This window comes from Cyprinus carpio, chromosome B17, assembly GCF_018340385.1.
Source record: "Cyprinus carpio isolate SPL01 chromosome B17, ASM1834038v1, whole genome shotgun sequence".
In the NCBI taxonomy this organism is placed as follows: Eukaryota; Metazoa; Chordata; class Actinopteri; order Cypriniformes; family Cyprinidae; genus Cyprinus; species Cyprinus carpio.
In genome coordinates this window covers 16974627-16987389 of record NC_056613.1, presented here as the reverse complement: position 1 = coordinate 16987389, position 12763 = coordinate 16974627, and the positions used below count along the sequence as shown (strand labels likewise).

Genomic DNA, 12763 nt, shown 5'->3' with positions numbered 1-12763 from the left:
CTATCGGAATTTAACTCATGTCCAGTTCCAAATACAAATATATATATATATATATATATATATATATATATATATATATATATATATATATATATATATATATATATATATATATATATATATATTTCTAAATTAATATGAGTTATTTATGTCGAAATGTTTAAGTCCTTCTTTTCTCGTAATGTCTGGGCTGAGTGGAAAAAAAGGACTGTGGAAGAGCAGGTGAGCACATTGTCTTTTCAAATAGACGGCGTCGAGAAACCGGTGTAATCATTTTGTTGAGATAAAGTTTCGTTTAATTTATTATTTTCTAGTTTCTTTGTAAAGTTATTCTTATTCTATTCCTAGCTACAGTGTAATGCAAGAATAGTCCAACTTGGCAAAGGCATTGACAACTACTGAATTGTTGCGTGAAATGAAATCAATTACTTTCCGCACACATCTAAGATTTATTATGATTCGATATGAGATTTAAGTACTAGTCTTTATCCCTCACGAAATGCAAGCGAGTCCAAGACATTTAGTGAACGAGTGTCCAGCAGAAAGGTGACAGAGAGATCAGAGGTGGCGGTGTTAATAAACAGGTTTCCTCTACACCTAAGAGGCGTTTTCCTTCTCCAAACACTACTGCTTTAATGTTGTCATGTATTTTTCCACTAAGCTCGCACTCCGAGCGTGCCTTTGGGGAAAGATGCTAACAAAATAAGTTGGAACACCTGTTTTGGAAAAGAAATTCATTGCAGCTAAAATCCTGCCTTCCCAGTCGTTTACTCACTCACAATAACATTTGCTTGCGACATGGAAAATGAGTGAACAACACGCCTTTCCTTTTGTTCTCGTTCAAGGAAAAGAAAATGGCTTGTTGCTGTGAGAGTGAATCCTATTATAAACGTGAAGGAAAGTTTATAAAGTTATTTTTTTAAGTTACGAATAAAAATAAAAACATAATCTAGTCAATGCAAGTATGTACTGAAGAAGGAATACTGTCGGGAAAAAATACTCACCATCAGGTAAAAATCTCGAGGGATGCATGTTATTAAAAATATGTAACAGTGAAATCGTTAATATAGATAATAACATGTCAATAATAATCGAAAATAATAATAATGCAAGTAATAATTTGTATAATAATAATACAAAGTTTGGTTTTGAATGCATTTGCAGATGGCTTTTCTAACCCAAATCTCCTAAAGATTTTTGATCAACACGTACAGTAAATAATCTCATTAATAGGTCAAACAGCTGCGCTGCTGTCATTTGCTCTGACAGCCCAAACATGCTCTGGAATGAATGAGACCACTGAAATGTGCTTTGGAGGATTTTTCAATAGCGGATATTTTAGGATACCGCAATTAATTACGTCTGGTATCACATGAACGGCTTGATTTATTTTACATGTAGACTGGCATAATATCATTTGTTTTGTATCAATAAAAATGTTTTAATCATTACTCACGATGCTGTGCAGGGTCACTTCACATTTCGTTCAAACGAGCTGTCACAGAACACAATGCAGTGGCATTAAACCACAAAAAAAAAAAAGAAGAAGAAGAAGAGGGGAAAACTTTTACTTTTACTGAGGAAAACCAGTAATGTGCTGCGTTCTGAATACACTTTTTAATTTCAACAAAGAGCAGGAACAGCGACTACAGAAAAGTAGGTTAAGGCTTTGAGAAATCTGCTTACATGTTGAAGCACCTGATAGGATGAGGAGAAATCAACATTTGATTGGCTAATGACTCTCTAAATAATGTGTCCAAATAATCCTATGGTTTTTTTCTTCCATAAAGCAGACCTTTATTTTAGCGTGTTAATTCAAATCTATGAGTAGGACAGCTGTAAATGCAAGTTACTTGGTAATGTTCACGTGTGCCACACAGCAACAGTCTGTGTAAATTTTCGGTGCGTAAATCAAACTTAGGATAGACAACAGACTACTGTTCTCTTCTATTACAGATACTCTTTTATATCAGTCAAATGTTCATTAAGATAGGGACCGATTATAAAATACTGGTTATTTATATATGCTTGCCTTGGTCATAAAAGCACACATGATGGATGCATGCCTTATTTGTTAATAAGATCTTCCCATGCGTTTTGGGGATAATCTTACGGTTTTATCCTAGAACGTAGAAGTCTATTTAACCGTATTCAGATAACAATAAGAACATGTAAAAGCTTCAGCATATTCTTCATCTGTTGACTGTGGAGGCTAGGAGGAGGGATCTAAAGTAAGAGCAAGGTCTTAAGTAGAAAGAAGACCATAGCTCAAAGACAACCTTGGCAAGCGAAACTATTTTCACGAACCCAGGCACGCACGAGGTCGAGGCTGCGGTCACTTCTCGGGGCCTGCATACCACATTTCATGAATGTTGTGAGTTGGGTCTTATTTTTAAACATGGTGATGAAATATACTATTCGCGTGTATGAATTGTATGGTATTATAATATAGAAATAATACGAGAGTAATTAGAATATATATATATATATATATATATATATATATATATATATATATATATATATATATATATATATCTTGTATTTAATTTTCTGGAAAAAAATTTAAGTTGCATTGCAAGTGCACATAATAGTAGGCTGCACATAAGTGCGATTTATATTTCAAATGCATCATGCTGAGCACGCTTCTACACTGAAGGAGTGTATACATTTCAGTCAGCACAAACAGCTGTTGTACATAATGTAAAGAATAACTTTAACAAAATCCACACAGAGAACATATTTTTGAAAAAGTGCATATCCTTACAGATATCCCACAAAGGTCCCCGTATCATTCGTTTTTGCTCGAGCGGAGTCTTCAACTTCACTTGTTTTGTATTCCTCTAAATCCAGCGGACTGCTCTTATTGGTAGGTGCGAGCGTTACATCACAATGATTATGACGCGCCGTCTTCCTGCTTCCTTCAGCCGCGTCTTAAAGTCAATCTTGTTGGTGCGAGCGCGCGCTCTCAGCCTCCTCCTGGCCGCGTGCGCTGAGACATACAGTTTCATGCAGAGAGAGGAGCGGCGCACAAGAGCTCTTTCTCTATCTCACTCTCTTCGCTCTCGCTTGTCCCGAGAAATTACAATATTCATCACAGGGCGAACAACCCTCTGTTTTCTCTGTTACACTATCGTGAAGAAGCTCAATTCGCTCGCATCTTCAGAGTAAGTAACCTTGTCATTTGCGCTGGCGCTGAGTCTTGTTCTACTACTGATGACTTTTCATGCGATGCGCTGTATCGCTTTATCCTTCACGCTCTTCGGTTGCTCTTAACTTTATCATAAACCCGTGTCGTTTTGAAGGGACTGCATCCTTACGTTTTCCGGAAAGTAAGTATAAATACGCTCTTGTGATATTGCTTCTAGACTCTGGAGAGGCGACGCGAAACATTTTTGTTGAGTTCTGAACTTGCCGTTTATTCTTTGCATTAGGAAAGTCCGTTTCTTGTGGTGTTAATGCCGTTTTTACATTTTCTGTATCTTTATTACTTCCGTTTGCTTTTTGGCATTCGTCTGTTGTTTTATGACAATAACAAGTTACCGCATAATTTATACAAATGCGCTCGCTGAATTTACGATAGGCTATCTCGTAAAAATATAGGCTTCGATAGAATAGGGTTTCCAGACTTGTCATAGGAGAATCTTTTAAGTTTCACCAAGGGCTTATTATTAATTAGCTGTTTAGAAATCCTGTTATACTGCTTTAAAGAGCCGAGAAACAACGACAGTGAAGTGAAGAACCTATAATGTAGCCTAAAATCAAGAACTTTTTTGATCTTCCAACCTGCCAACTACAAAATAATGGTTCTTGATAAAACGATGGCTAGTTGCTGAAATCAAATTGTTACCAAAAACCATTGATGAACCTTTATTTTTAGGAGCGTTAGCTTATACTGAGCCTCTGACTTTTACTGCCACTCCAGCTTGTCGCGTTACTTCATCATCATCATCGTTTTCTGACGTGAAAGCCAGATACATCAAAGCTTTGCTTCAGTTTACGGGTACATCAAAATCTTATGTTTAGGAAAGAATTGCCGGCGTATATAAAGCCGTAAAGTCTGTTTCAGATGTTTAGTGTCAAAATGAATGTCACGCACGTGGTTGTTTATAAAATATTTTAGGTTTGAGGTGCAGTGTATTACCCTATCCCTATAGGGCAGGAGTTTCAATCAGGGCTCCGAGGAGAAAAAAATATATAAATCATAATTTTCTTTAAATTTTATGACATTTCTAACTATGAACTAATCTTGAACTTTCTAACTAAGGATATTTTAAACAAAATATAAATGTTAATGTTGCTGATGAAAAGTTACTGGGAAAAAAATGACTAAAGGTGTTCAAAATGACTAAAGCTGATCAAATCTAGCCGTTTTAGAGGTCTCTAGGTTGGCTGAGAGACTGAGTGGGGTTTTGGGGTCTTTAAAGGTTCAAAACCCCTATATCCGAGAACTTGCTTGTGACTAAATGTTTTGCTTGCTTGTGACTAAATGTTTTGGCTATTTAACACCGAATCGTGTGCGTTAACATATATATGTACTATGAATTACAATTTCTATTACAACTTTCTGAATTGAAGTTTGAACAGCTTGAAATTTTTGGAAAGAAAAGGTGCGCTTAGGGACGCAATGGCCGTATGAGATGAAAGACGTCTAAAACGAACAGATTTTGTTGCCTTTTTTTCTTGACATGTCAGGTGTCTATATTTAGTGACAGCAAAAGTAGTATTTCCGATTTGTTTCACATTGTAAATGTAAACTTATGACTATGTTAATCGGTGCGTCTTGAAGCAAAGTTTTAAGTTATAGGCTACGTCTTATATGGTGTATGTCACAGAATAGGCTATTAGATATTTATTCTAGATATTTCCAAACCTTGCCGTGCTGGTCAATATGAAGACACTATCACATTAAATTACTGGATTTTTCATTTCCCTATTACATTATATTTGTATGTTTGGAGGAAGTAGTCGCGTTTTCAATGTCTGCTTAGCAAAGCTGTGCACTTTATGCTCAGTGCAAGATGAAATACCCTAGTCTATTTAAAGTGCGTTACATTCATAACGATCAAAGCTACATATTTGCCTTTTTGATATGCACGGAGAACTCATACTTATTATCATCTGATTTAAGCGCCATGTGTAATGTTGGCCAATCTTAAATCACCGTCAACTTGTAACAATAGCTTTTATTACACTATATTATCCACAAAAGGGGGTTTGGTTTGAATTAATTTGATCAACCTTAAACCAATTGTTTTTGTAAATCCAGAATTTTATTAATAAGTTTATTATGGCCTACTTGTTTTATTATGATTTTTTTTATTTTCTTTATTCACATGAGGGAACTGCTAATCTCCAAAACATAATATTAAGGCCGCTACTGCAAGTGTCTTTGCAAATATCAAGGGTACCTCAAAATTTACCAAAGTGAACAAAGCCTGCAAGTTGGCTGTGTGAGTACAATAATGGCAGAACGTGTCTGGCTAAACAGAGTAGTGTGAGTTTTTAACTGGTTCTTTCATGAGAATTAGTTTTGGTGTGCAGCTCTACATAGATTTGGGTGTGACTTTTTTTTTTTTTTTGAATAGATTATTCAAATAATTTGAATGACAAGTTTGTAACTGATCCTTATTATATACTTTTTGCGGTCGACCTCTTTGTCAATTTTTATTTAGTATACTATAGACTGACTTCAAATATTTTTAATACATTCTGTGTTGTTCTCTAGAACATTAGTCTGTTTCAAACTGCATTTAGCATTGGCCACAAGAAACTTGGAGACATATAAAGAAAATTATTCATCAGTCCTTTCTTTTTGGCTAGGTTCCCAGGGTTCTCGAGCTGTGCCCAGCTGACAGGCTTTCAAAGATGGCACAATAACAGTTCCAGTGATGCCTGACCATGACAGCACATCCCTCTTAAGCAGACAAACCAAGAGAAGAAGAGTTGACATAGGAGTGAAGAGGACTATTGGGCAAGCATCTGTGGTTTTCACCCAAGCAAAAGCAACCTTTCTTAGTGCCATGAATCCCCACGGTTCCGAGCAGGATGTTGAGTGTTCTGTGGTGCAGCACGCAGACGGCGAGAAGTCCAACGTGCTTCGCAAGCTGTTGAAGAGGGCGAACTCTTATGAAGATGCTATGATGCCCTTTCCGGGGGCAACCATCATCTCCCAGCTTCTGAAAAACAATTTGACCAAAAATGGAGGCAGTGAGCCTAATTTCCAGGGAAGTGGCCTCTCGAGCACTGGTTCAGAGATCCAGCAGGAGGATGCTTGCAGCAATTCCTCACGGGGCAGCCCTCAGGAGTGCCTTTCACCATTTAACAGGCCCTCCATGACCCAATTTGAAATGGAGAGGCTAACAGATGAGCATCTTAGGGCCAAACGAGCCCGGGTGGAGAACATCATCCGTGGGATGAGCCATTCTCCCAGCGTCACACTCCGTGCAGGTGATAATGAGCGCGAGGGGGCAGCCCAGCCCCCAAGTCCTCGTGAGAACTACCGGGAAAACAAGCGCAAGCAGAAACTGCCACAGCAGCAGCAACAAAGTTTTCAGCAACTCGTCTCTGCGCGCAAGGAGCAGAAACACGAAGAACGCCGGCAACTGAAACTGCAGCTGGAGGACATGCAGAAGCAGCTCCGGCAACTGCAAGAGAAGTTCTACCAGATTTACGACAGCACTGACTCTGAGAACGACGAAGATGGAAACATCTCTGAAGACAGCATGCGTTCTGACAGAATGGACAATCGCGCCCATGACTCTGTCCCAGATCGCTCCGACAACGAGATGTCTGATGTGGATCCGGGGCACTTCCTGGATCGAGCATGCGCACTTATTCGGGAGCGGAACATGGCGACAGAGGGGGACAAACCCAAGCGTGACGGCTCACGAGGAAAGAACCAGGGACCAACCTCCATGCATGCAGAGGGCAAACAGCTAGCAGAGACGCTAAAACAAGAGCTCAATACAGCAATGTCCCAAGTAGTAGACACCGTGGTGAAGGTCTTTGCTAAGCCTCCACGCCCAGTTCCTCAGGTTTTCCAACCCCTGCAGATGCCCCCTGATCGTTTCGCAGTCAATGGAGAGAACCCAAACTTCCATACCGCCAACCAGCGCTTGCAATGTTTCGGTGATGTCATCATTCCTAATCCCCTGGACACTTTTGCTAGTATGCAGGTGCCCAGTTCGAATGACCAAACGGAGGCCCTGCCTTTGGTAGTGAGAAAGAACTCCTCAGATCAGACTGGGTCTCTTCCCACACCTGGGGCTCACCACCATCCCTCCCTGCACCCCTCACCCTTATCTTCCACAATGGGCTTTAGTCCTCCCTCCTTCCGCCATCCTTTCCCCCTTCCTCTAATGGGCTACCCTTTCCAGAGCCCCTTAGGTGCCCCAACAGGGCCTTACCCAGGAAAGGATAGGTCTTCTCCTGAGTCTCTTGATCTGTCCAGAGAGACCACCAGCCTACGGACCAAGATGTCGTCCAACCACCTCAGCCACCATCGTTCCATCTCACCAACACACCCAGGGAATGAAGGCTTGTCCTTGTCCCTCATCAAGTCAGAGTGCGGAGACCTTCAGGACATGTCTGACATCTCTCCATATTCAGGAAGTACAATATCCTTTCAAAAAAAAGCATTTTATTATAACTGTATTTTTATTTGTTTAGATAAAAAAAAATTGAGATAGCTCTAATGAGAGTGCAGCTTAAATACCAAATGAATGACAGACAGATCTTGAAAGACGTAAACGTAATTTCAATGAATCTCCATTAATTGGCACATTCACAATCAGTGTTCCTCTAGTAGTCCAAAGATTAAAAAGAGCCCAGTGGATGGAGGCTTTTAAGTGTGCGCTATATGGAGAAGTGCTGAAAGGCCCCGCCGTGGCTAAGATACCTCCCATCTTCTCTGTTCTCACACTATCACAGGGAGACTCACAATAAAACCCTCTCTTTCATCACAGCGCATGCAAGACTTTGTACATAAATGCTCAAAGCAAATCATATTTCAAAGCCAGGAAGTAAAAGGACAAGTGGGATCCTTTGCTTAGAGGCCCTAGAAACTTGTGTTAGAAGGATGGTAAAAGATCTCTGTCAGTGGAGGAGTGCTTCATTTAGGAGGATTTGTGCTCAGTTGGTGTCGACGGCGACAAGAGTAAAGAAATCCCTACTGTTGAGCTACGTAATTTTAAAAATTAATTCTCCCTTTTATTTGCTTTTATTTTACACTATATGTGAGCTCAAGAAAACAACAAAGCCTATTTCTTATGAACACCACCAGCTTGCTTTAGGTAAAGGTACACTGATAGCTGTTGCCTGGCAGTAGGTCTCTTCTTTTTATCCTGTTTCTCTGGTGTGAACAGGTGTTTGCAGGTAGCTGCTTTTCTTTCATCCCTTTCCCTCTTTTTAACCTTTTGCCAAATGACTACTAGATCTTTGATAAGCTTTGAATTGTCAAAATGAACAAAACCAAATGTTCAATATAAAGTATTAAACAGTAACTTTTGAATCTGAAGATTAAATATTAAATGATTTAATTTATTAATTAAATGATTGCATTATTTATTACAATTAACTGGCCAAATGGTTGATCCTAATGGCGCAAAGAGAATTCACCAAGTAAGCACTCTTCAGCTGAGAGAGAGTATATTATTTCTGTACATATACTTGCACACCTGCACAGTTGGGACCTGAACAACAACTTCTCAATATTTGCAAAATAGGGTGTTTAATCAAATATGAATTTCTATTCAAATTCTAGAAGAAACAAGCAGCCAATTATCTTCAGCCATGGGCAGCATGATCTTCCTTGTCACGTGCTCTCTTTGCATCTCAAGAAAAATAGCCTTGTTCAGTTTCCCCCATCATTTGCATATAGAGAGACCAAACAGCTCTGGCACAGGGCTGTTGTAAGAATGGGGTGGGGGTGGGCGGCAGGTGAAGCCAGTTTGCATGTCTAATATAGTAGTTGAGGACAGAGGTTCATGGTTGCGCTAGCTCCATGCTCAAGTGCTGAGGCAGCTATTGCACGTAGATTCAGGTTTCATCAATTAAAGTGAAGCAAGAAAAACGTGCCGCTATGAAGACATCGCTCAGATCACTTTTCAAACTCGCTTGCCAAAGTGGTTTAATAAAAGACCTTCTCGATTTCAAAATCACTTTGCCAGTGGAATGACACAATTCGAGTCCGTTCTAATTTATATATTTTTATGTCAGAAGATTGTCAGGTGATTCATCAAAGTATTTTTTTTTTCAGCCGACAATCTGAAAATGCTTCCTATTCTATTTTTCTAAGCAATAGCTAAAGTCTCTGGTGTAGTACATTTGTTGCTCTAATCTTTCATATTGCTGAACAGATGTCTAGCATTAATTTATGGATTTAGCATCCGTATGTCCTTTTTCCCTCCTTTCTCTCCTTACACCTGGCTGTTGGATCACATTTCACTAGTTATTGTCTCCCTTACATGCAACATGCTTAATACAAAACCAGACCTAAAAAAGCCTGATGATGCAGTGCATCTATGGTGGCGTTGTTTATGTAGTATCTCATATGGCTTTAAACCACAGCTGCCCCATTTTTCTCCTCCCCTGAAATACTTCATATTCAAGTTTGCATTATGTCCTTCATTCATGTTGACTATGGGCCGGCTTGTCTTACACTGAGTGCACCAGTGTTTACTCAATCTTTTTTGTCATTTCGCATATTTACATATCCTAGAAACAGCTGTATTTTTCTTGGAAGCCAGGTCTACATGTAGGAAATGTGTGTTGGTTGAGTCAAGCCCGGTAGAGTCACATTGTTCAACACATTGTTCTCAAGATCCATGACTGTTTGTTTTACTTAAAAGTAAATGTCTTGAATGTTAATGGCACTGAGTAATGAGATACCTGGGATTTATGAATGTTGTTAACAGAACAGAGGAAGGGCAGAATGAACTGATATAATCGTCACTCCGTAAATACTGCATAGAGATTGAAAAGTGGCAACTGCGAATGCTTCATCACTGCTTTCAATGTGCGACACCCATTAGATTAAAGAGCATCTCAATGTGATTAATCTCTTGAAAAAAAAAAATACAACTATGAAGGTGTTTATCAGCCCTCTCGTTCCAAACTCCAACACAGCCTATTATTCGCTCCATTTCATGAAGAAGCACTTTTGAGAAGCAGCCCCGCTGCTTGGGCTTTTCCCTTCTCTTGGTTTTTAAATGAGCCTTTAGGTCCTTGAAAAATCTGACTTGTTGTGAAAAAGACAGCTTAACTCTCTCTCTCTCTCTCCCTCGCTGTCATTCACTGCTGTTATTTGCTGTATGCATTATGACAGATGGTAGGAAAGAGAGTAATGCTCTTTTGGTCTTCCCTATCAGCCTAATGGAGGTCACCTAGGGTTCTCCTCCTCTCTTGGCAGAAGGAACACGTCAATCTACATACACACCATTATTAAAGAGGCTCACTGTTGGAAATTGCACAGACAGTCCATTTTTTGTGTTCCTTACATGTAGATGCATTTATTGTTGTTCTTGTAACGTGCAACTGCTCCAGCGCTTAGCGTTTTACATAACAGACACAGTGATGTACCGTATTTGGTGTGAGCTGCCATGATGGTGCCATGCTTTATAGTGATGGTGGGGGGGGCTAGGCGAGCGCTGGGTGAGCCTCTTAATTGACCTTGTGGGGGCCCATTGATTTAGCCCCACATGCATCTTCATTTTTGATAAATTATAAAGCCGTTAATTTGCAGAGGAAATGGCTGGGCCAGTCTGGAGCGCAGATGTGGCTAAAGCCGGCCTAACTGGCAGAGCGGGGGCCGTGCCAGGAGGCTCAGGGTGGAGGGTTGGGGGTTGGGGCTAATTGTAATGGGTAGATGGCTCTGGTTAGCCACGGTCTCTCCTGGGACCCCCCTCAGCTGCCCTCTGTTTACCAATCTAGAGGGCAGTGCCACCTCCAGATAAATAGCGCTTTTATTGGGATAAGCAGACGTTTATTGACTTGCAATGCTACATTGACTGGGACTCTGTAGGTGTTAATATAAAGTCGTCAGAATACGGAAATAATTAGGGATAGTTTGCAATGGTGTAATTATTAGCTTTTTGATAAATACATGAAAGATGTAAGGTTGGCTTATTTTATGTTTATATATTGTTTGATATTTTAATTTTACATCAGGCCAATCATAAATAAGTACAAATGTGGTTTACCACCGGTGAACGTCTAAAATAATTATATTCCAAAAAATTTCCTTAACCTTCAAATTTCAAATCCAAGAGGGGCTTTCTCCAAACCATCTGAAGAAGGCCAAGCTGATGTTCTTCTACACACGCTACCCCAGCTCCAACATGCTGAAGATGTTCTTCTCAGACGTGAAGGTGAGTTTGCCATTGACCGTTAACTATGTCGTGTGAAGTAGCGCTGTCCCACTAGTCCAGATGGGTCCCAAACAGACAGCCGGCTCCCCGACCCCTCCACCCCCCAATTAAAATAACTGGCCTTAATCTCCGAGAGGAGAACAACACGGCATAGCACAAGTCCCACTTTCCCTTTTACTCACTTGCGCTTTCATTTTAAACACTGATCGTGAGATTATGTTATTTTACCTCTTTTTTTGGTCGCGCAACTACAGACAATTAGTCTCCATTTCTGTTAACTTGTCGGGACAATAATTTCCAAGAGTTCCCATTCCCAACTGATCTGTGGAAGTGGGAGGCAGAGGGTGATAAGAGCTGAGAAAATTAGAGGTTCGGCAGAAACTAACAAACGAAAGCGGGAGGGGACGGGGAGGAGGAGGGAGACAACAAACAAAATGGAGCACAACAACACAAACAAAACAATGGTAGTGATTGTCTTTTATTTACAACTTAATTTGTTGTTGATGCGTCATACAGGGAGCATACGGAGGAGAAATAATGTGACAGATTCAGGCCACATTATTTAAATGAGGAGAGCAGGGTCCTCTCACTCCCAGCTGCCCCTGTGCCGGGTCCAGGGTGACCACCTCATCCTCACACACATGCTTCTGTTGCATCCATCTAAATCTGCCAGCAGCTTAATACTCATGTGAATGTACTGCCATTCATCGCTCGCTGTTAGTGCTTATGCTCTGATAGGGAATGATAAAATATCTAGAAAATAATATGAATGTAGTATTTGAGAAAGCTGATTTATTGATAGACATTTTTTTTTTAACTCTGATTTTAAGAAAACCTTAAAACCTCTTCTTATTCATATATTTTGTACTTTTATTTTCAGCCACAAAAGAGAAAGTTAATAAAAAAGCCTTAAATTAAAGACGGCCCAATTATAATTCCCCTTTAGACAAGGCAGTGAAATTCTGTACACATTAAATTAACATTTTGCAAAACAAGGTCAGTGTCCTGGGAGAGATAGTTTTTCAGGGCTGCTTAAGCAGACGGGAACAATGGGTGGCATGTGTTTGTTGGATCAACTAGTATGTATGTAAGGGAATTAAGCATAAATTACTGACTAATTACGGCTGTATATGCCCACAAAAGTTACAGGAATTAGTGATTAAAGACGTTTAGGCACCATAGTGATGGGATCTAAATAGGAAATAATGACTGTGGGAAATAGGTTGATTTGACAACTGTTTTACCTAAATTGTCTGTAATCGGATGATTAAAAAAAAAAACTCCTGCCTTTGTACTAGAGCAATTATTTAATGGCCTAATTAAACAGAAATGTAGAATTAACTCTCTCTCTTTTTTAAAATTGCTGTAAATGTTTAATAAAATACAAATTACAA

General features: G+C 39.7%; 1 protein-coding gene across 4 annotated transcripts in view; it reads left to right on the top strand.

Moving 5' to 3' along the window:
- Positions 1 to 991: 991 nt before the first annotated feature.
- The window catches only part of prox1a (prospero homeobox 1a), a 36947-nt gene continuing 25175 nt past the window's right edge, over positions 992 to 12763 (top strand). Inside the window, exons 1-3 of one of the 4 annotated variants that reach the window (XM_042742568.1) lie at positions 992 to 1010; positions 5824 to 7619; positions 11262 to 11369. In XM_042742568.1, the coding sequence (XP_042598502.1) occupies positions 5892 to 7619; positions 11262 to 11369 (1836 nt within the window). In that variant the 5' untranslated portion in view covers positions 992 to 1010; positions 5824 to 5891. The other 3 variants (XM_042742566.1, XM_042742569.1, XM_042742567.1) reach the window with 3 other exon arrangements.